At 32.3% G+C, this 25005-nt stretch overlaps 1 protein-coding gene across 3 annotated transcripts in view; it reads right to left on the bottom strand.

Annotated features, from left to right (window-relative positions):
* Positions 1-255: 255 nt before the first annotated feature.
* The window catches only part of LOC133171704 (GTP-binding protein Rit2-like), a 117403-nt gene continuing 92653 nt past the window's right edge, over positions 256-25005 (bottom strand). For 2 of the 3 annotated variants that reach the window (XM_061306494.1, XM_061306495.1), the window contains exons 2-5: positions 1997-2455; positions 1795-1880; positions 958-1141; positions 256-843 (exon numbers count right to left, since the gene is read on the bottom strand). In XM_061306494.1, coding sequence (XP_061162478.1) covers positions 587-843; positions 958-1141; positions 1795-1880; positions 1997-2438 — 969 coding nt within the window. In that variant the 5' untranslated portion in view covers positions 2439-2455 and the 3' untranslated portion in view covers positions 256-586. Of the gene's footprint in view, positions 844-957; positions 1142-1794; positions 1881-1996; positions 2503-25005 lie in introns of those variants that run through there. The other variant, XM_061306493.1, reaches the window with a different exon arrangement.

The raw sequence follows: 25005 nt of genomic DNA, 5'->3' as shown, positions 1-25005 counted from the left end.
ACGAAATATATAACTGAGATAATCATCATTTATTTAGTTATTTTTACTGAAGATATCCTTTCTTCATCTTAACTTCAACAAAATCTCTATAGACAACTACATACTCTTGAATTCTTGAAGATCATCCACGCTTCTCATAACTGTTTAAAATTATCCCCATAACCTTTAAAACATTACAACATATTCAAATTCTTCCGTTTGAAAAACTGTCAATTTCCAATCATTGATAATTTCTCACCAAAAAATGAACACTGGTTAAGATTATTTTTCATTTATTTATAAAATGAATATTAAATATGTATGAAAATATAATACATTATGATATATCACAGCAGTCTGTAAGTTCATTGTTCAGGGTTCTATGAAATATACTCAACAAACCCTTTATCATTTATTTAGGCACAATATTGGTCAATAGCACCATCACATTTGGCTTTCTCTTTGATTTGGCAGGAACCAAGTATAACCCTTCTTACGGTAACATTTCAAACGCGGACACTACCGGCTTCCATCTAGCAAACTTTTGAGCAATGTCAAAATTCGTCGACTTTGGCAGTCCACAACATATATCATTGTTTATTGAAGTTCAAACATCGAACAGATTTGTACATGGGATTTCCTTATGCCCGATGTTCATGATCTTGTCTATAAGAATGTTGGTGAACTTGGCCACTTTGTTTCGATTCTTCGATATGCTTTCGGTTGAGCTGGAAATCGAACACCCTTGTTGTTGATATCGAACTTGTCGAACAATACCGACCAGAAGTTCGTCAATGTTGTGGTTTAATACCACAGATGTCTCCACATATTTGCATTTATATTTGTCTGCAAGTTTTCTGGCCTCTGTAAAATGGATTAAAAGGTTAGTGAAAAGCTGAGTTAATAATAAGAACGGAATCTGTTTAGCAATAATAAGAATCGATTTTCAATACACTTTTAACCGCGACTGACACCCACCTTTTTCTGACACGACTCTTGTTCTTGCCAAGTCGACTTTGTTTGCTACTAAGAAAACTGGCCTATCAAAATGAAGTTCCTGACGAATGGACTGAAGCTTTCTGGAGGCGGTTTTATAGGACTGGGCGTCAATGACCGAGAATATTACCAGAACTGTGTCAACAGCAGACTGGAACCCTGGGATCTATAAAAGAAGAGGACAAGCCTTATAATACGTGTCTTTGAACTTTTATCAATGACTACGCGACAAAAGTGTTATCTTAGCATTCGCTTACAATGAATTATCAATATAAAGAGTAAAATGCTGCAATTCATTGACCTTTAGAAACTCGCTAGCTACCTAAACTAAATCATATCTTTTCAATTACTGGATCGATCTGCCTTTTGTCTTTCTAATGTGTGTAAACCGCTTTCCAAAGCATTGCAGACGACAATGCCGTCTCACTGGCGACACGTCAATGAATCAAGACAATATTCATTAATAATTTTAGAAAAATTGATTTTCCCTCTATTGATTAGTGACACAGATGCTTATTAACTTGTTGCTCATGTCATTCGATTTTTTAAGGGAAACTCTGAGTCACACATGTGACTCAAGAAAAATGACGTAAGAGCTACTATCGCATATTAAAAATAAATTCATGGGAAAATAATTGAAAATTCGGCAGCTACTACACTGCGAATCAGCAGAAATCTTGATAACGTTGCATTAAGATTACAACGGATATTAATGACGTTCAGCTTCAACTTAAAGCAAGATTACATCTTATATTTTTTAATGTTATTTCTAATAAATTATGTCACTTTTTTAAAATCTAATCATCAGTCCATACGTACCATGAAATCTTCCTCTTTGACGAAGGACAACAAACATTCTTCTCCATCCAAACAAACGCATACTTCCTCCTCGTTATCCACCGAGTCTAAAAATTCCAGAAATGCCATGAATTAGTTTTCAATCATTTCAAAAATTGATTCATACGCTTCTACTAATCAGAAAAATTTTGTTCTTTATTTGGATATATGAATGAAAACTTACCACAGTTATTAATGCACAGTTCCTCAGACGTTGTGAACTGTCTTTTCAGGGTATTCATTCCCACGCCATCTGATCCAATGACCGCCACCGTGAATCGCTCCATGGGGTGAAGACTGTCATTGGAATTGTTGCACCCCGTGTTTCTGGATTCTATCTCTTGCAGACTAGTATTGCTTTGGTAACTTGAATTTGTCTCAATACTTAAAGTGCTTTTTCTTCTTATTTTGTCTCCACGATTACGTAGTCCTTTTGGTGTAATGCTAAAAGACCGTACACGTTCCAGTGGAGCGTCTGAAAAGTCAGTCATAAACGCAGAAGTTGGGACACTGTTTCTTCTTCTAACTTCAATGGGTACTTGCAAAATGCTTGGCTTCTCCATGCTAAATGAAGATGCCCGTTCAACACCATTTCCTCTGTTCACAGTTAGAAAGTTTGCTTCCATATTGTAAGTTTTTTTAACTCTTTTTTTATATCTACTACTGTCCTCTACGACTAAGTTCGTTGTATGCCACTCACGCTATGCTCTAGAACCTATATACACGTTTGCGGTGAGTCATCAAGCAATGATAACGTAAACATTGGATCTTTTTATAGACAACCAATCAGATTAAAGGTTTCCACCCCTTTCTTTGATGCAGAATCTGTACCTCATTGACAGCTTATCGTAGCAACGGCTATCAATATTGCCTCTCCAAGGACAGTGTAACTGGTGACAGAAGGCGCGTTATCTCAGATTTCTAATCAGTACTATAGCGCTCCGTGTGAAGCGCGTCAGAATCAGAGTCCTTATGCAACACCTGCAAAATATTAGAAATCGCTCGAAAATAAGTGATGTGAATGCTTTCAAGTTTATTGTTTATTTTTCAACGTAAACATTTAAGCCGCAGCATTTCATAGACCATTAAAATATTTCCTTTGTACTAACTGGTAACAAAACAACAAAACACATGTTGTCCTTTTAAATAATATGTCGATGTATAAGCAGATTGTTATGAACAAAACTCGACCTGATATAGGTTTTTTCTCCTGTGTGTTGTTTTCTTCTGTTAAATGTTAATGAATCTCATATACATGTAATTATCGTTTATTCTTTTAATTTATATACCAAATACACAAACGTAAACATCTGAATTTTAAGCTCAGGTGATAAACTGCAAACTACAGTTGCATGCATGGTTGTTATTAATTTGAGCTTTCCGCAATTGCACCTTTTCATGGCTCTTATCATGGCTTCTAATTGAACAAATACTAGCAAGTTTTAATCATTTTTTTTTATATAAATTATTGAATTCCACTTTGTGTTTGAGTGTCAGAGAAGTATTTTGGGACTATCAAATACTGCACTTTGTATTTTTGGAACTATCAAATATTGCCAAAGTTTGAAATTCTAACTTTTGTATGATAACCTTTCGTTCTACATTTAAATTCATAGCGAAAGTAAGTGAAAACATTGGTGCTTTCAGATTGTTTAGATTATTTCATATAACCTTTAATACATTCACCGTGAACACACAGAAAATGCTTCTTTCAGTTTTTTTTTAAAATTATTCCAAATACTGTAAAATCACTTATTTTCGTGGGGTCAAATTTTCGTGCGGGTTAAAGGAAAAATAACTGGTTCGAGGGGATTTGAATTCGTGATTAAAGGAGAACTACTGTAATGTACTACGAAATTTTCACATTTCGTGGATGATATAAATTCGTTGATCTCTTCATACCACGAAAACAACGAAATTTAGACCCCCCCCCTTATTAGTGATTAGTGATTTCATAGTATTCATTATTCTGACACACAAGTAGTATTAAACTTCTCAACAGAATTGAACGATTTTTTATTGCAATGGTATAGATAATATCAATATGAAATTTTTCATATCAGGAAAAGCCGACTTTGATGTTAACGTGTTGCCGGAAGGAAGTGCTGTAATCGGAAGTAATCGCGCAAGGCAACAATGGCGGAAGATAACACTGCGGTCACAGTCAAGCAGTCAACGCTTTTACAATCGTTGGTTGCTCCATAAAAAAGGACATAAATTTTGTATCTTGTTTACTACTACCCTTAATCGAATTTTTTTCACGCTTACTGTTCGAAATACGTAATTTCTCGGATATTGGAGAATCTATCTTTCCTGTTTACATACTGTATGGTCTGAGAATTTTAAGCGTTATGTATGCAAAAAATATATACTTACAGCTTTAGATGACTTGATTTTCCTTTTTAACCGTCGCATTCCTACAGTAATGGTAAATTTAAAACAAACAAACAAACAAAAACAAATCAAAACAAAAAGAAAGAAGTGCAACAATAAGAACAAGGTTGAAGTGACATGTTAGACACCAGTGTTGTTGTAGATCTACGTGTGTTATATCTTTTATTCAAAAAATAAATTTTACATCGGATTATCCGTTATTTGATTTCTTATGCTCTGTTTGCTCAAAGTAAAATGTTCTAAATTAGAATTCTCGGCACAGAAATAACCTGTCAAGAAAAGATGCTTATAAATAACCACTCTGACGAAAGAGATGTTCAAACCGTATGTTAACTGGCCACTGACCCCTATCTAGCGTCACGTGATTGGGTCTTTTATTCTCTTGCAGAGGAACCTTGAATCTTAGCGAATGAATAAGATTTGATTGATGAAATCAAAAGATAGAATTTTACTAATAAGGAACACGAATCACAATACTTCGTTAAATCATTATGTTTCAGATGTGAAACTTGTATTTCTTTAATATAAAGTAAGAATTTGAAATTACTTTCAAAAGAGATATTGTAGCATTTGTTTTGTTTACACCCATCAAGATCAACTTTTGTGCCTACAAAACTTTTTTTTTTAAAGTTTTAATTACTTTTTTCGCGATTTGGCCAAATTAAAGGTGTGTTGAACATTTTTAATGTATTCGATCAGTGCATATTATCTATTCAAGATATATTACTAAAGTCAGGTACTCTTCACACAATTGCTCCGAAGAAAATAGTTCCATTCATGATCAGTAGATAAAACATTACAACAAATATTAAGAATAATCATGTATATTTAATACGTTAAAGAAAACAAAATTAACGTTAAAAGATTTTAAGAAAATCACTTTTTCCCCAGAAAAGCAAATAAAAAGTTTTCATATTCCTACGCTCGCTGCCTCCTCAGTCTTTTTCACGAAAATATATAGGTCACACTTCGATTGATAATGATAAATCTTTTCACCAGTTATATTACTGTCATGATTATTGTTCGTTAATTGCCGTATATTTTCTTTTGAGTTAGAATGTTAATCATTAACTGTGTGTGTGTTTTTTCTCTCTTTTTTTAAATAACGGAATGGTTATTATGGCTAAACACTTCTCGGCAAAGCAACGTGATTTTCCGAGCTCAGAAAGATCTTCGCACGTGTGTAGACCTAGGCTATTTTGTCTTGCAAGAACAGGTGTGTGCACCGTTCCCTAGTGACGCTTAGATCAGTAGACTGGGTATCAGTACTTGCTACGGACATAAAGAAGTTTAGAACTATACACCAGTTTCATAACAAGTGCAGGTTTTTTACTCAAGGTGAAGCCCTAGACTGGGCTAGAGGGGCTGAGTTATGGTCATCGATCTAACACGAAAATGTACTATTTTTGTAAATAAAAAACATTTCTAGAAACAAAAATGAAGTTTATCTTCAAAACGTCTGTATATTCAAAATCAGTATATGGTGGAGGAATATTCAGTGATGCTCCATAGCCGCAACCGATCTCGCGCTTTCCTTTGCGTTTAACAACGGCCGTCAATGCATCACTGGACGAGTTCATTGATTACTCTAAAAGGTGACAGGTTGGACCATCTTTAACATCTGCCTTTACTTTGAGTGATAGTACTTTTTAATAGCACAAAATTAAAAAATAAATTAAAATCTATCCTTGATAGATCTAAAGTTTTGCTATTTGTGAAAATGGGCTATCTTTGATAATCCATAACGGCTTGAACTTGATTTGATTTTTTTTTACAGAAGATTCTATCATTGGAAAGTTAGATGCTACACATGTAGCACAGGCCCATAGTACGCGGGATTTTTTGGGAGTCCCCCCCCTTTCACTTTGAAAACGTTGCTATAGGCCTGTAACATGCTATTTGGATTAAATATTCCTGAAAATGAGTGAGGTGTTAAATACATTTTTAAAATTATACGATTAATTATATTTAGTTTATGTTCAATGTGAAATTAAAACTATTTTTATGCATGTGCAACTTTGTGATAAAGTCACTACATGCATGTAACGTTATATATGTACATGCAGTTTGTTTCCTACTATATGCATATTTTATTCAACAAAAGATGTTGAAACTCAGTAGCCTAAATATTATGTCATTTTAGGATATTTATGTATATGGCACTTTTATAGTTGACTTTCTACAGCTTGAGTATCTCTGACGTTTTGTCAGTAAATACCTGTTTGTTTGTTTTTTTTATTAGAAATCATCTGAACACAGTGAAAATTCGAATAAATTAAAAGTCGAATATCTTGGATATGGGGTAACCCATATCTATTCTTGTTACTACAATTAGACCAACTGTCCCATAAAATTTAGTTCAAATGTTTGAAAAAATGTTACATGAAAGTTTTACAATTTATTGATAGTTTTGAATTTCTTGAATTGCAAAACTTTAATATAACAAAACACTACAAGTGTTGATTCAGAGGATTTAACTCGTGTAAACCATTTAAAGATATGATAACTGGTTCACTGTCATATTGTAAAATTTGTAGTTGCTCCAAACGGGTGTTTTATAGCAAAGAACTCCTTACAAAAATTCCCCGAGTAAGATTTGCTATATAGCAAAACTTCCCCCAGAAAATTTGCAATATTGCAAATCCCCTCCCCCATACAGAAGAAATGTTATATTGCAAATTTTATCCCTAGGAATCATATTGTAATATAGCAAATTTTCCCCTCTTTATAACATACCCCAATGTTTTTTATACTGTAGAAGTTCCTCCAATTATAACTGTATCCGGATTATTATTATTCCGTCTTTAAATTGCGTTCGATCTACAATCGAATTCTACTCAGCTATTTTAGTGCTTACAGCCTTTTACTAGTAAACAAACCTTTGTTTTAATGTGACATGACAAAGAATTGTAAGATTTGTGAGATGCACTTTAATTGACAACTTACATTAAAATTTGGGACTGTTGGAAATATCAAATATAATGCATTTTTAGCATTAAAAATGGAAATTGAAAATCTATTTTTTAAAAAAATCTTTTAAAATCGTAGGGCAAGCAAATCTACCTATGCCCCTTTAATTACACTTAAATGGAGGAAGATCTTTGCTATATATAAGAACTTTGGGGAGAATTTGCTATATAGCAATATATCTGGGGGATTCTTTGCTGTGGATTTATTCTACAACACCGGTATTAAAATTAATTCAGAATTTGACATGTAAAATCATGCAGATATAAATCAATTGTTCAATTCCATTGGGTACGTTTCTTAAGTGAACATATTTTCGAATGTTTAGTATACTGTTTTACAAGTTTTCACATCGATCAGTTAATAAGGAGATTTCAAGACGAGATTTTGTATAAACAAGGCATTATAACTGTCATCTCTTGAAGCTGATAATGATATTGACCTATTCCTGCAGCAGAAGATTACTTTGGTATCGGGGAATGCTCGCTTGACAGCGAAATATTGGAATTGTTTTTGTCCTCCTACAAAGGGTAATTAGTCGTTTGATAACCGTGCAAAGAGTATGTTATTAACACAGGAAGCGTTGATTTGTTTTCCAATTTTTCTATCCTGTTTACAAGTTTATTCACGTTAATTTCCCCTAAAATGTGAAATTGTGTTGAAATTTATATTCTAAAAAACATCATCATGTAGGAAAAGCAAGTAACAGAAACCTACATATCCGATACTCACCTGTTTAGCAGCTTATTACGTTTATTAGTTTTGTATGTCAACGATCAACAATAACAAGAATAGATATGGGTTACCCCATATCCAAGATATTCGACTTTTAATTTATTCGAATTTTCATTGTGTTCAGATGATTTCTAATAAAAAAAAACAAGTATTTACTGACAAAACGTCAGAGATACTCAAGCTGTAGAAAGTCAACTATAAAAGTGCCATATACATAAATATCCTAAAATGACATAATATTTAGGCTACTGAGTTTCAACATCTTTTGTTGAATAAAATATGCATATAGTAGGAAACAAACTGCATGTACATATATAACGTTACATGCATGTAGTGACTTTATCACAAAGTTGCACATGCATAAAAATAGTTTTAATTTCACATTGAACATAAACTAAATATAATTAATCGTATAATTTTAAAAATGTATTTAACACCTCACTCATTTTCAGGAATATTTAATCCAAATAGCATGTTACAGGCCTATAGCAACGTTTTCAAAGTGAAAGGGGGGGGGGGGACTCCCAAAAAATCCCGCGTACTATGGGCCTGTGCTACATGTGTACCATCTAACTTTCCAATGATAGAATCTTCTGTAAAAAAAAAATCAAATCAAGTTCAAGCCGTTATGGATTATCAAAGATAGCCCATTTTCACAAATAGCAAAACTTTAGATCTATCAAGGATAGATTTTAATTTACTTTTTAATTTTGTGCTATTAAAAAGTACTATCACTCAAAGTATAGGTAGATGTTAAAGATGTTCTAACCTGTCACCTTTTAGAGTAATCAATGAACTCGTCCAGTGATGCATTGACGGCCGTTGTTAAACGCAAAGGAAAGCGCGAGATTGGTTGCGGCTATGGAGCATCACTGAATATTCCTCCACCATATACTGATTTTGAATATACAGACGTTTTGAAGATAAACTTCATTTTTGTTTCTAGAAATGTTTTTTTATTTACAAAAATAGTACATTTTCGTGTTAGATCGATGACCATAACTCAGCCCCTCTAGCCCAGTCTAGGGCTTCACCTTGAGTAAAAAACCTGCACTTGTTATGAAACTGGTGTATAGTTCTAAACTTCTTTATGTCCGTAGCAAGTACTGATACCCAGTCTACTGATCTAAGCGTCACTAGGGAACGGTGCACACACCTGTTCTTGCAAGACAAAATAGCCTAGGTCTACACACGTGCGAAGATCTTTCTGAGCTCGGAAAATCACGTTGCTTTGCCGAGAAGTGTTTAGCCATAATAACCATTACGTTATTTAAAAAAAGAGAGAAAAAAACACACACACAGTTAATGATTAACATTCTAACTCAAAAGAAAATATACGGCAATTAACGAACAATAATCATGACAGTAATATAACTGGTGAAAAGATTTATCATTATCAATCGAAGTGTGACCTATATATTTTCGTGAAAAAGACTGAGGAGGCAGCGAGCGTAGGAATATGAAAACTTTTTATTTGCTTTTCTGGGGAAAAAGTGATTTTCTTAAAATCTTTTAACGTTAATTTTGTTTTCTTTAACGTATTAAATATACATGATTATTCTTAATATTTGTTGTAATGTTTTATCTACTGATCATGAATGGAACTATTTTCTTCGGAGCAATTGTGTGAAGAGTACCTGACTTTAGTAATATATCTTGAATAGATAATATGCACTGATCGAATATATCAAAAATCCCCCACCTTCTTCATGTAAACTGATCATTATCTGAATTTATGTCCACCAACCAGTAGCTGCTCATTTTCTGTCCTTGGGTTACACTTGAGGGTTTTGAGAGTAGCTATTTATAGCTGCATGCATTCTAATATTTATAACAGAACTGAAAGATCGTCATCGAGGACATGTCGAAGAATACCTCTGTCTCCATCCGACCTTGAGTAAAGTCAGTAGATGAAAGATAGGTAAAGCACTTAAAATACATGTTTGTTATATCTACAGCATAATAAGTTTGCGTTGAGTCATCATCTTGTTGCTATTGGGGAACAAACCTAACCCCTGAGATGCAACACTGAGTCCAAATCAAGGAAAGAAATAAAAAGTCAAGTATCTATTTTTTCCTCAGTTTTCAAAGACGTGAAGTAAACATAATTTCGCCCATTTATTGAAAGACAGATCAAGGCCAAGACACGCTACCTATGGCACAGCAATTTATGTTTGAAGTACAAATCATTTTTACTATGATTTTATGTATTAGAAGAGAAGATATTTCCTCCCAAGCACTTTTGTATTCAAACAATTTTTGCTCTTATAAAACTGACACTAAAGGATCGTAGGTATGTACATGTATTATTTTTGTGTGTATATTATTTTTTTCAGATGATTTTCAGAAAGGTCATAATAAAGATCTATTGGAAAACCCACGAAACATCAATTCAATTATATAAATATGTCAAATCCTTGAGCTGATTTAAAATGTCAACAACATGTATTATAATCAGTAATAATAACTGCTTCGATGCAGATTTATCTAATGACATGAATCATCAGCAATGTAAAGTTTAATATCTATAACAATATAGTTATATAATATTTTCCTTAAAATATCACAAAATTGTATCTTTGCAGAAAATTTTGAACAGCAACGAATGCTTAATGTCTATAAGACAACTAAAATGTCTAGACGTCATGGCTCCTTTCCACCTACAAGAGGGCAGATTAGGCTTATTTGTTTTATTCCTAAATCATCATTGAAATCGATTTCTGTTTAACAAAAAAATAACTTGACCTTGAACTATTTCCTTAAAAAGTTCCCTTTTCTTCATTTCCAGGGAAGGGGGGGGGGGGAGAAGACGATTTAGGAATTGGGTAAAGGTTAGACAAGGAGATATAATGAATGCATGGGAAAGAGTGAAGTAAAATGGAAAAATGAAGATGTGGGAGGATGGAGAAAGAAACTCCCCTTCCACTCTTCATTTTAATGATCAAACTACCTTAAGGCAAAATAAAAGCAAAAATAAAGAGTGTTGCAATCCTTTATATAAAAAAAATTCATACAATGAGAGTATTGTTTTGTTTTTACACTAAAGATCTCTCAAGACATGCATTGTGGGATGCACTAGTGCGTAATGAAAAGATTGCGTTCGAAAAGGAGCTCGTGTGCTAAAGTTAAATTTAGCTTCCGCTGTGACTTTTCCTTTAAATTAATAAAAAGTGATTCAAGTCATCATTCGATGAGAAAATCATTGGTTTTGTAGACAAGGGTGTAAAACCTAGGTTTGCTACGATGATACGATTAAAGAGACAATACAGCTGTAATTCAAATTCACACAATATATCGTTAATACAGTGCATGTATAAAATTGATGTGGACAGTTTTAGAAATATGATTATTTAATTAACGTAATTAAAATATTCAAGAAATTCAAGGGTCATACTTAGATCTGTATATTTGTACCACGTGAATTCTGAACGACACGTGCCTAAATTGCAGAAATTACAATTACATGTGTAATAGAATACGAGGTAAGAGCAATTCTCAAAAGCAAAACATCCTTACGTTTCCGATAAATTATTAATCGTGTACTTTATAAATCTGCTTTCAAACGAATTTTACAAAATTAAAAGTACAAATGTTGACGTTTATTGTATTGGGGCCCGAGAAGGAAAAATCACCATGTATCATACGTTATCGTGGCAAATCGTCAAATATTTTCAGGGCAGTTCCATTAAAACTTTTCTTTAAATGATATTCATAGAACATAGGTGTTTCTTAATATTGATTTTGGACTGATTTTTTCTTTGAAAGCCTTGGAGATATTGGAAATTATAATAGGTATCAACGAACCTGTCAAAGAGAATCTTTGCGAGTCTTGCATGAGTCTCGCCAAGCTCCTTTTTCTCTCTCATCAAACTATCATATTAAAAATATAAAAAGAATGGGTGGACTTAACTGGCCAGAAAAACTGCCGTAAATTAAAGTTTCATAAAATGTTTATTTCTTTCCATCATATAAATCCCCGATATCTTAACCGTGAATTCATGGTACAGATGTGAATTTAAAACGCTCTTTTCGAGGTAAACTAAATAAATATCGAAGGTATGGTGCCTGAAGATTTCTTGAATATCAATAGATAATCAGGGTCACGCGTTTTTCATCGTCTGAATACATAGTCAGCGCATGTTTGTCGGCTGTTCTTAAGAAAACTGTAGTTGTATATTGAACAAAATAATGTCATATTAAAAGGAGAAGAGCCGACAAACGTGCGCTCACACTTAATTTAACAAAAAACATGTTCAAAACAAACTTCTCGCTTCCATTGTTATGACTGAGTTAACCTTGATTTGACTTCGATTGACCTGTTAAATATTACAATTCATCACGTAATGTCCACCTGCGAGTGTACTCGTGAAAACATTTACATTGTATTCTTCAACCTGACCTCGATCTAAATCACGTCTTTGAGCGTGTTTGGTTGCCGTTTTCAAAATTTAGGAAATTAAATGTTGTTTTAATTTTGCGTGTCCACACATTTTTTTTTTAAATTTCATATTGACATCGCTGTAATATGCCATACACATATTCGAATTTCTAGAGAGAGAGAGAGAGAGAGAGAGAGAGAGAGAGAGAGAGAGAGAGATGTCAACAATGACGCCGATCGATAGGCCCGCCTCTTATTAATATTGATTACGTGACCTAAAAACAACTCCGGGTACATGCCAAATTCTGGAAGACGACACTAATGTATCCTTGCTTCAATTTTGATTTATAGCAACAGGACATTGCTTTTGTACAAATATTCTACCTAATATAACCATGTATACGTAACTCTTTCTATTGCTTGTAATATATTTTAGATTCACTTCATTTACAGCTTGGTAGAGTAGTCGCAAAAAGATCCAAAATAGGGCGTTAAGTCCACCCATTCTTTGGTCAGGAAATAGGCATGGTCACATTCAGTTTTGAGTCTTTTCCTGGTTCGACTTTGTCAAGGTAGCAGGCCTACCAGTCTTTTACTAGCCATGATGTTTTGTTTATAATAAGCAGCCCGGACTGTTTCGTACGGAATTCTCCATGAGTTTTTTTTTTCTATTTTGTCCGTACTTCATTGACTTCCACACTGGATTCTTTCTTGTCATTTTGCGTCATAATGTTCAGCGATAACTTAATGCTATCTGACTCATTATCAATGGGCACGATCGACATTTACTGTCTCTTTCATTTACTCACTTTTGCTCACCCTATTGCAAGAAACATCATGAGAAATTAGGTCCATTCATTCAGCTAAGTACCTTTTGTCATAATGACGTCATAGTAAATTAAACTTCTTGGTGCAAAAGAAGAACCTCATGTATTCACATTCATCTTATTCACATCAGAGAGATATTTGACTTCTCGATCAATGCAATAAATTTCAAAAATGAATATTTTTTAGTCAATTCTGTCGAAGATGCATTGTGACACAATAATAAATTCAGTGATTTGTCATTTAAGAATCCCTGTAGAATAATTAAAACAAGATTGCATGTGCATTTGACTTTCTTCCAATGTACTAGTTAGTAGTGAAGACAAAAATGTATGGCAATGAAACATGCAGTTTCTAAGCACGTTTTGTACCTTTTAACATGAGTTTAACATCTCACACTAGCTGAGAACTCAGGTTACAATACATTGCAATTTTTAATCCGAATCACACCGAAATTTCTTTAACAATTATATTTTTTTTCCCCTGTGAGCTGTTTTTCTCCACTAAAAACAATTTTAAATTGCTAGTTATTCTTATTAAATACTTGTTGGCAATTTAATATTGTTAAATAAAATAATTGGTATATTGTGTAATTCAATAAAATCTGATTTATTTGTTTCATATTATGCTAAATTATATATTTTCCGATATAGACATGAGATACTAAAAAAAAGCTTTGGAAAATCCAGAGATTTGTTTTGATTTGACATTCAAGGCGAATACTAGTATCAAATTTAACTACAGGCATTATACTTTAGTGGATTGGTTTGTCTTTAATTTGTCCAAAAGACAATATCATAATATATGTAGTTCCGTGGTAAATCGCTCAATTTTCAATGAAGTCGATACTATGGATTGAATTTATGTATATATTATGCCTGTTGTGCAAGAAATTTTACCTACGTGTTAAAGATGGGAGAGTTTGGAATCAAAGGAGAGTGAGTTGACTCTCTACATAATAATTCTTCGTATTATGATGAGGATATAGTATCCATTCTGACCACTTTTCAGTGTGTTCGTTAGATCTGTAATTTATCTACATCCCTTTTCCTCCCTCATACTATGAACCTAGTCAGTATCATCTGTCACCAATCAGGGTAACTGTTGGAAATGACTAAACTTTCTGAGGCTTGTGAAGAAAATGATCGTAAGATCTTCTTACAGAGATGATGTTTCTTAGTCTTGACTCTGGTTATATTACAATGGAATGGTTTATTTCACCCTGTGATGAACCTTGAGTCGTTCTATATGTCTAAAGGAGACAAAAAGGTGAATTTCTGCTCTATTTTTCTAGACTTTCATCAATGTGTTTATAAATCATAAGTTAAGTAATTGTATCTGTCTAGATATTTTGTACAGTCCATATTACTGATTTCAGAAGAGAAAATAAATTCCTACTTTTATAATTATACTTATTGTCCTTACAAGGATGATGTTTCTTTACCTTGATCGTAGTTATATTTCAATGGAATAGTTTCTAGGAGCCTTGTGAAGGAATTTGAACCAGTCTGTTTTATCTATACATGTATGAAGCGGGTTTTTTTTTCTTGATTTGAGGTCATGTATTACTTGGGTTCGTAAAAGAGAAGAATTTTGTTAGTTAAATTGACAGCACACAGGGGTTGTATCAAAATTTTAAATCTTTTAAAGTTCCATTTTAAGGTTAACTGGCTTGTTTTGAATTTTCTGCTATCCGACAAAAATTCAAAACAACCGAGTTAATTGGTCTGTAGAGACGATTGTAAAGAGTTAGGAGGTGGATAAAATATACAGTTTGGTTAAAAAATGTCTTGAATTGGGGAGTGAAAGGTAGTTGAATGACCAGTGCTGGATAGTGGAGAAATTCTCGCCAAACGTGCGCAGAAAATTTTGTGCCGTAAATTGCACCATATTTGCATTACGGGATCTCTGCAGCGTTTTAATCAAAGAATAATATATAAAACAATAACGCTACAATTCTGCAGCTATTTATCAACGTGTACGATCGACATTTACTCTCTCCTTCATTTACTCACTTTCGCTCACCCTGCTGCAAGAAACATCAGGAGAAATAAGGTCATTCATTGAGCTAAGAACCTTTTTGTCATAATGACGTCATAGTAATTTAAACTTCTAAGTGCAAAAAAGGAACCTTCTCATGTATTCACATTTGTCAGATTCACCTCAGAAAGATATTTAACTCCTCGATCAGTGCAATGAATTTCAAAAATGAATATTAGTCAATTCTGTCGAAGATGCATTATAACACGATGATAAATTCAGTGATTTGTCATTTAAAAATTCCCTGTAGAATAAGTTAAACAGGCTTGCATGGGCATTTCAATTTCTTCCAATGCACACAATCAAATTTTCTACTTGGTAGTGAAGACAAAAATGTATGGCAATGACACATGCAGTTTCTAAGCACGTTTTGTACCTTTTAACATGAGTTTAACATCTCACACTAAGAACTCAGGTTACAATACATTGCAATTTTTAATCCGAATCACTCCGAAATTTTTTTAACAATTATATTTTTTCTTCCCTGTGAGTTTTTTTTTCCTCCACCAAAAACAATTTTAAATTGCTAGTTATTCTTATAAAGTACTTATTGGCAATTCAATATTGTTAAATAAAATAATTGGTACACTGTATATTGTGTAATTCAATAAATCTGATTTATTTGTTTCATATAATGCTAAATTATATTTTTTCCGATATAGACATGAGATACTAAAAAACAAAAATTTTGGAAAATCCAAAGATTTGTTTTGCTTTGACATTCAAGGCGAATACTAGTATCAAATTTAACTACAGGCATTATACTTTAGTGGGTTGGTTTGTCTTTAATTTGTCCAAAAGACAATATCATAATATATGTAGTTCCGTGGTAAATCGCTCAATTTTCAATGAAGTCGATACTATGGATTGAATTTATTTATATATTATGCTTGTTATGCAAGAAATTTACCTACGTGTTAAAGATGGGAGAGTTTGGAATCAAATGAGAGTGAGTTGACTCTCTACATAATAATTCTTCGTATTATGATGAGGATATAGTATCCATTCTGACCACTTTTCAGTGTGTTTGTTAGATCTGTAATTTATCCACATCCCTTTTCCTCCCCCATACTATGAACCTAGTCAGTATCATTTGTCACAAATCAGGGTAAACTGTTGGAAATGACTAAACTTTCTGAAGCCTGTGAAGGAAATGATCGTAAGATCTTCTTACAGAGATGATGTTTCTTAGTCTTGACTCTGGTTATATTACAATGGAATGGTTTATTTCACCCCTTTGATGAACCTTGAATCGTTCTATATGTCTAAAGGAGACAAAAAGTTGAATTTCTGCTCTATTTTTCTAGACTTTCATCGATGTGTTTATAAATCATAAGTCAAGTTATTGTATCTGTCTAGATATTGTGAACAGTCCATATTACTGATTTCAGAAAAGACAAGATGTGTTTGTGAAACAGTGATGCCCCCGTATGGCAGCTTATGGCGAAGGTCAAAGTTTCTCAAATTTAAGTCAAAATCCAGGCCAAAAGATAAAAAATGTTGGTACCCAAAGAAAGGTCTTGTCTCGAGAAATATACCTGTGAAATTTGAAAGACCTAGCTGCGACTGTTCAAAAGTTATGGCGAAGGTTAAAGTTTTTAAAAGTAAGTAAATCGTCAAGGTCAAGGTCAAGGTTGTTGGTATCGAAAGGAAGGTCTTGTCACAAGGATTACATACGTGAAGTATGAAAGCCTTAGCACCAACCATTCAAAAGTTATGACCAAGGTTAAAGTTTTTCGAAAGTAGGTCAAACTCCTATGTCAAGGTCAAAGGGTCAAAGTGGTTGGTATCCTAAGGAAGGTCTTGTCACAAGGATTACATATGTGAAGACTGAAAGCCATAGCTCCAACCAATCAAAAGTTATGGGCAAGGTTAAAGTTGACAACAGACAGACAGACAAACAGACAGACAGGACAAAAACAATATACCCCGGTATCTTTCGATCCAGGGCATAAAAATGAATTCCTACTTTTATAATTATACTTACTGTCCTTACAAGGATGTTTCTTGACCTTGATCCTAGTTATATTTCAATGGAATAGTTTCTAGGAGCCTTGTGAAGGAATTTGAACCAGTCTCTGTTTTTATCTATACATATATGATGCGGTTTTTTCTTGATTTGAGGTCATGTATTACTTGGGTTCGTAAAAGAGAAGAATTTTGTTAATTAAGTTAACAGCACACAGGGATTGTATCAAAGCTTTAAATCTCTTGACGTCCCATTCTAAGGTTAACTGGCTTGTTTTGAATTTTCTGCTATCCGACAAATATTCAAAACAATTGAGTTATTGGTCTGTAGAGACGATTGTAAAGAGTTAGGAGATGGATAAAATATACAGTTTGGTTAAAAAATATGTCTTGAATTGGGGAGTGAAAGGTCGTTGATTGACCAATGCTGGATAGTGGAGAAATTCTCCCCAAACGTGTGAAGAAAATCTTGTTCCGTAAATTGCACCATATTTGCATTACGGGATCTGTGCGTTTTAATCAGAGAATAATATATAAAACAATAATGCTACAATTCTGCAGCTATTTATCAACGTGCACGATCACATTTACTCTCTCCTTCATTTACTCACTTTCGCTCACCCTGTTGCAAGAAACAGGAGAAATTATATGTCATTCATTTAGCTAAGAACCTTTCTGTCATAATGACGTCATAGTAATTTACACCCAAACTCAATAAATTGGTGTAATTCAAGATATTTTTTCTAAAATCGACTTTTGATTATCCATCTGCTAATAAGATTTTCGGATAGATCAACATATCAAGTTTGTATTCCCAAAGATTTTTCAAGTTAAGTTCATTGGTTAAGAAATTACGTCAAGTTGAAATAAAGGTGTATTGTTGATCATTATTTGCTGAGAAACAAGCGTTACGTATCATATAATAGTTTTCCTTTAAGATTTTAGGATGAAATAATATAAATTGTAATAAATCCTCAATGTCAAAAGCAAATCAGTCTATTTACTTTCGTGATAAGACAAAAAGGTCAACTGTCATAATGTATTTTATGAATTGATGCAGTCAAATTGTCGTATTATATTTTTCTCTTCAAATGAATTTGACATATCTCTAAAATTTTATATTTAAAATATGCCTCAAGAAAAATCAAATCTGCCCGGCGCAAATGGGGGTTCTAAATGAATAGAGGATCCATTTATAGAAACGTTAAATAAAATGTTCATGAATTGTGGTCTTGTTCTTATTTACACTTTCAAATGCAACAACGTTCGTATGTAACGAATGTTTCATGAGAAGTAATATTTACTGTTTTTAAGATTAATTCCAACAAAATTGACCAATTCATGAGATGTAATTTCTGCTCTACTTGTGCCATGGTATTGAAAATGTCAAAAGAAATCATAATTTGAACTGCATCATATATATCATCGTGTCATATTTTCCTTGAACTGTACTATATGTACAAACGGATAAGAGATATATGTAAAATTGTCTGTATAGACGTTTTAACAGAACCTAAAATAATGTAAATAACAATTTTTCTGATGACTTTTAGCTTGAAATCATTTAACCATCAATGGAAACTTCCTTCGTATTTTTGCTTGGGTCAATGCCATAGTTCAACTAAAATAAAATGCTGAAACGTACGTTACTTAACATAAAATGCGAGTTTAACAGTATCAAAATTATAAGAGAGAAACAAAAAACCCTGATGTAGATTCAGAATAGAAACTCAAGCCTTTGTTTAATCAATATCCTATGATTCAATCTAAAAATGTCTTTCAAAATAATTTCAATTAATGTTTTTCTTCAGAATTAATGTGTGTGTTCAATAAGTCTCTAGAATCAATTTATATTAAAATTTATGCAACTTAAGCTTAAAATGATACAAATCAATCAATAAAGTTTACATTCGAACAATTAGTCATAAAAGAAATTCTGTAAATATTGTTGCAATGTTGATATATACTTTGTTAAAATTTTGTAACATTCGTTACCTTCGGTAACTAATGTTTCAACACCTTTCAAGACTAATAGAGGACATTCAGGTGTAGATTGATACTGGTTGCGTAGTTGTTGTCGGTCGTTATATAAATATTAACAGTTACATACTAATTCATTCCTTTTGATTCATTGTTATTGCATTCTAGAAAAAAAAACTCACCAACACTGTCTAGACTTTAGAAAAAATCATAAAAAGGCAGTACCGTACTCCGGATGTCAAAATTTGAATACTGGCGCAAAATATTTGACCACGTATATGTGCAGAAGATGTTTGAACTCATAAATCATTCTTTTTTAAGAGGTTTGGTAACGAATGTTTCGGTAACGGTTGTTTCATTTAATCATTTTCTCTGAAATAGTAAGCTAACAATAAGACATTGTTAAATCACGGTTGGAGCATGGAATACAGTTGTTGGATAGAAGAAAAAGTATCACATGTTTAACTATGATATCATTCTATGTCATCTATTAAACTAATACAACGAATGTTTCATGCCTATCCATACGCATGTAAAACAGGAAGATAGAATGTAATTTCAAAGTATTGGTAACATATACAAGGCTTTGTACCATTTATTTTTAATTTTCAAGAAGTTTCCTTCAAAATAAAACGTATTCCAATCTTACAGGCATACAATACCGAATACTCATACTATATTTAATGTCACAGTCCGTTTTTATTTTGTTTCTGGCGACAAGGGGATATCAAATCAAAGTTTGGTAATATATTTGTGATTATGCTCAATAATTTATTAAAAGCATTTTACAAATAAATGTTTTGAAGACATATGCTATCTAATTTAAGATTCAACTGTTATTTGTACAAAAAATAGCCATTTAAGTGTAATTATTCGATGTTGGCGACAATAACGTACGTTCCAAAAAATCACTATATGCCAAATAAAATATCTCAATATGATTTGTTCACTTCATTTTTGTATTTTTGCCTTAAAGGTTACATATTCATGCATTCATTCAAAAAGTATTTTCTTTGACATTTTATTATTTTTTTACGCTTAACCCCCAGGGACATCATTTGCACCATTTTATTGAGCTTGAGTGTTTAAACTTCTTGGTGCAAAAAAGGAACCTTCTCATGTATTCACATTTGTCAGATTCACCTCAGAAAGATATTTAACTCCTCCATCAAGGTAATAAATTTCAAAAATGAATATTTAATAGTCAATTCTGTCGAAAATACATAGTTACACGATAATAAATTCAGTGATTTGTCATTTAAGAATCCCTGTAGAATAATTAAAACAAGATTGCATGTGCATTTGACTTTCTTCAATCAAATTTTCTAGTTAGTAGTGAAAACAAAAATGTATGGGAATGAAACATGCAGTTTCTAAGCACGTTTTATACCTTTTAACATGAGTTTTACATCTCATTTAATCAGATTCACACCGAAATTTCTTTTACAATATTTTTTCTTCCCTTAAAGGTTTTTCTTTTCTTCCACCAAAAACAATTTTAAATTGCTAGTTATTCCTATAAAGTACTAATTGACATTTCAGTATTGTTAAATAAAATAATTGGTATATTGTGTAATTCAATAAATCTGATTCATATGTTTCATATAATGCTAAATTATTTATTTCCCGATATAGACATGAGATACTAAAAAAAAGATCTGGGAAAATCCAAAGATTTGTTTTGCTTTGACATTCAAGGCGAATACTAGTATCAAATTTAACTAAAGGTATTATACTTTAGTGGGTTTGTTTGTCTTTAATTTGTCCAAAAGAAAATATCATAATAAATGTAGCCCGGTGGTAAATCGGTCAATATCAATGAAGTCGATGCTATGGATTGACTCTATGTATATATTATGCTTGTTATGCAAGAAATTTTACCTACGTGTTAAAGATGGGAGAGTTTGGAATCAAAGGAGAGTGAGTTGACTCTCTACATAATAATTCTTCGTATTATGATGAGGATATAGTATCCATTCTGACCACTTTTCAGTGTGTTCGTTAGATCTGTAATTTATTCACATCCCTTTCCCTCTCCCATACTATGAACCTAGTCAGTATCATTTGTCACCAATCAGGGTAACTGTTTGAAATGACTAAACTTTCTGAGGCTTGTGAAGAAAATGATCGTGAGATCTTCTTACAGAGATGATGTTTCTTAGTCTTGACTCTGGTTATATTACAATGGAATGGTTTATTTCACCCTGTGATGAACCTTGAATCGTTCTATATGTCTAAAGGAGACAAAAAGTTGAATTTCTGCTCTATTTTTCTAGACTTTCATCGATATGTTTATAAATCATTAGTTAAGTAATTGTATCTGTCTAGATATTGTGAACAGTCCATATTACTGATTTCAGAAGAGAAAATGAATTCCTACTTTTATAATTATACTTATTGTCCTTACAAGGATGATGTTTCTTGACCTTGATCCTAGTTATAGGGTATTTCAGTGGAATAGTTTCTAGGAGCCTTGTAAAGGTATTTGAACCAGTCTCTGTTTTTATCTATACATGTATGATGCGGTTTTTCTCTTGATTTGAGGTCATGTATTACTTGGGTTCGTAAAAGAGAAGAATTTTGATAATTAACTTGACAACACACAATAGTTGTATCAAAGCCTTAAATCTCTTAAAGTCCCATTTTAAGGTTAACTCGCTTGTTTTGAATTGTCTGCTATCCGACAAAAATTCAAACTAAGCGTGTTAACTGGTCTGTAGAGACGATTGTAAAGGGTTAGGATGTGGATAAAATATACAGGTTGGTTAGAAAGAGGTCTTGAATTAGGGAGTGAAAGGTAGTTGATTGACCATTGCTGGATAGTGGAGAAATTCTCCACAAACGTGCGCATAAAATCTTGCTCCGTAAATTGCACCATATTTTCATTACGGGATCTGTAGCGTTATGGTCAAAGACTAATATATAAAACCATAAACCTACAGTTCTGCAGTTTTTCATCAAAATGCACGATCGACATTTACTGTCTCTTTCATTTACTCACTTTCGCTCACCCTGCTGTAGGAAACATCAGGAGAAATTAGGTCATTCATTAAGCTAAGTACCTTTTTGTCATAATGACGTCATAGTAATTTAAACTTCTTGGTGTAGAAGAAGAACCTCATGTATTCACATTCGTCTCTTTCACCTAAGAAAGATATTTTAAATCCTCGATCAATGCAATAAATTTCAAAAATGAATATTTATTAGTCAATTCTGTCGAAGATGCATTGTTACACGGTGATAAATTCAGTGATTTTTTTTTTATTTAAGAATAAGTTAAACAGGCTTGCATGTGCATTTCACTTTCTTCCAATGCACACAAATTTTCCAGTTAGTAGTGAGGACAAAAAGTCAAGGCGGTGAAACTTGCAGTTTCTAAGCACATTTTTTACCTTTTAACATGAAGTTTACATCTCATACTAAGAACTCAAGTTACAATACATTGCAATCTTTAATCCGAATCACACCGAAATTTCTTTTACAATATTTTTTTCCTTCCATGTGAGTTTTTTTCTCCACCAAAAACAATTTTAAATTGCTAGTTATTTTTATCAAGTACTCGTTGGCAATATAAATTAATTATTTTACCGTGTAATTCAATAAATCTGAATTTTTTTTGTTTCATTAAATGCTTTATTATATATTTTTTTCCAATATAGACATGAGATACTAAAAAAAAAAAGATTTGGGAAAATCCAAAAATATGTTTTTCTAAGACATTCAAGGCGAATGTCAAATTAACTATACTATAATTGGTTCGTCTGTTTCTTATTTGTCAAAAACAAATATTATATTTGTGAACATACGCAACGTAGTTTTAACTTTATTGTCTTTTTCCCTGGAGTTGAAGAGTTTTAATACTTAAAAGAACTGTGTGCTACATTTTAATGTCTATATATGCTATTGTACACTTCTTCTAAAACAAATTTGGATAAACAAAACATCTAGAATATATGTTTAGTATTTTTTTTTTTTTAGATTTTTCTTTGAATTATACAAGAATTTTCATCAATTGATATTTTTTCAAAACCCCTGGTACATTGTAATACATACTGATTTTTTTCTACGAACATTTGATGGCACTTTAATCTTTAATTAAGAATATCTCAAAAAATTATCAGTAGGTAACGTACGTTGCGTATGTCCTTAATTGTGATACAGGTTTTTTTTAAAAATCAATTATGGCAAATATGTGGGCGTATGCGTGTTTTCCGTTGACTCGCTGACAATGAAAAAGGTGAAGATAACGAACAGTGATCAATCTCATAAATCCAGTAAACAAAACGAATCATAAACAGGGCAAAACTGGAAACACCAAAGGTGGATCAGGTACCTAGGAGAAGTAAGCATCCCCATTCTATCCAGTTTATTATATAAATATGGAACGTTTTTTAACATATTTATGTACTGCCTTGTTGTTCCCCGCTTTTGCAGGGAAGAAAAGATGGGGCTTTAATATTAAACATGTGCATTACCTGTGTCAAAACCTTTTCAAATGTACTATAATTTTTTACCCCATGACATTGACCTTGAAGTTTGACCTATTTTTCGAAAAAAAATTCTTCGCTTATAGCTTTTGATTGAGAAAAAAATAGGGATATCAAATTTGCTAGTCGGCTTGGCCAAGATCAGGTGTCCATGTTGGTTGCAGATTAACAAAAAAATGAAGTCAAATGAAATGTATTACGAGTATGTTCTATGTAACACTACATCCTTTTGGCAGATTGTCTGAAATTTCTGTCCATTTCTGTCAAGCGGTTAAAAAGATTTTAGTCTTATATAGCAGGGACCCAAGTGGGCTACGGACTATACATATTCAGGCATAACATTCATTTCTATCATATTCAACTGAATAAAAAAGTATAAGTCAAATAAAAACTCTTCACAAAATATTGTCTGAGCAAAAAAAATCACATAATTCATTTCCATTTAAATGTTACAGTATATAAAGGACATGGGTAAATTTGTTGATCTTTGAGCGTTTTTCTACTCTTAATATTTGGACATTTGAAATAAAAATACATTAATGTACTTTCAATTTTTCTAAAGATACTGTATATGGGTATGAAAATTTCAAACTTATTAGGTAATACTCAGAGAAAAACTGTGTCAGATATTTTTTGATTGACTATTTTAAGACCTCGGGCTACGGACTATACATATAGTATTTTCATTTAATGAAAGACCATAGAAAAATAGTAGCTTTTTTCAGTAAATATTTGTTGAAATTATCATCTTGGAGTTCACTTTAATTTAGCATCTAAGAAGGATGAATTTCATGTGAGCACTGGGGCTACGGACAATACCTTTAAACATCTCTATTGTGGACAATCAACTTAAAGAAAATATAACTGTTTAATTAAATTTTGGGCATTTTTTTTATTAATTGGTTTTCCATAACAGTTCACACTACTTAGTTTGAGTATTTATAATACCATACTTAAAAATCAATTGTCTAATGTACTATGTACTTTCAATGCCAAATGAAATTCCAGTTCAATTAATTAAAGCATAATTGGTGTTCAAACTATAATGAATAAAAACAACAGGAGCTGAAAATAAATCAAGGCATGATTTGTGGGGGAAGGGGGTACGGACTATATTGCCTTATATTTTTTTCGATTTAATGTAATGCATATAACTCAAGATGGTCATTCAAGAGGTGGATCAGTATATAATTTATCATAACCATATGGTGTAATTAAAAAAAAATAAATTGCAAAACATGATTGACCATTTGAAGTAAAAAAAAAAACAAACATAATAGTACAATATTTACCCATAAAAAATCAATGCTTTTTTTAAAACTAACAATTCAGTGACAAGTAGATTGGGTGGTGCAATTATAAGAGTGAAGGCCTCACTTTGTACTAAATTGTAAAGTAAGGAGTTGATCCTTATGTTTT

The sequence above is a fragment of the Saccostrea echinata genome, unplaced genomic scaffold (genome assembly GCF_033153115.1).
Source record: "Saccostrea echinata isolate AGI-Se365-2 ecotype Australia unplaced genomic scaffold, CSIRO_AGI_Sech_v1 ptg000054l, whole genome shotgun sequence".
Taxonomy (NCBI): Eukaryota; Metazoa; Mollusca; class Bivalvia; order Ostreida; family Ostreidae; genus Saccostrea; species Saccostrea echinata.
This window is presented reverse-complemented; position numbering and strand designations above follow the sequence as displayed.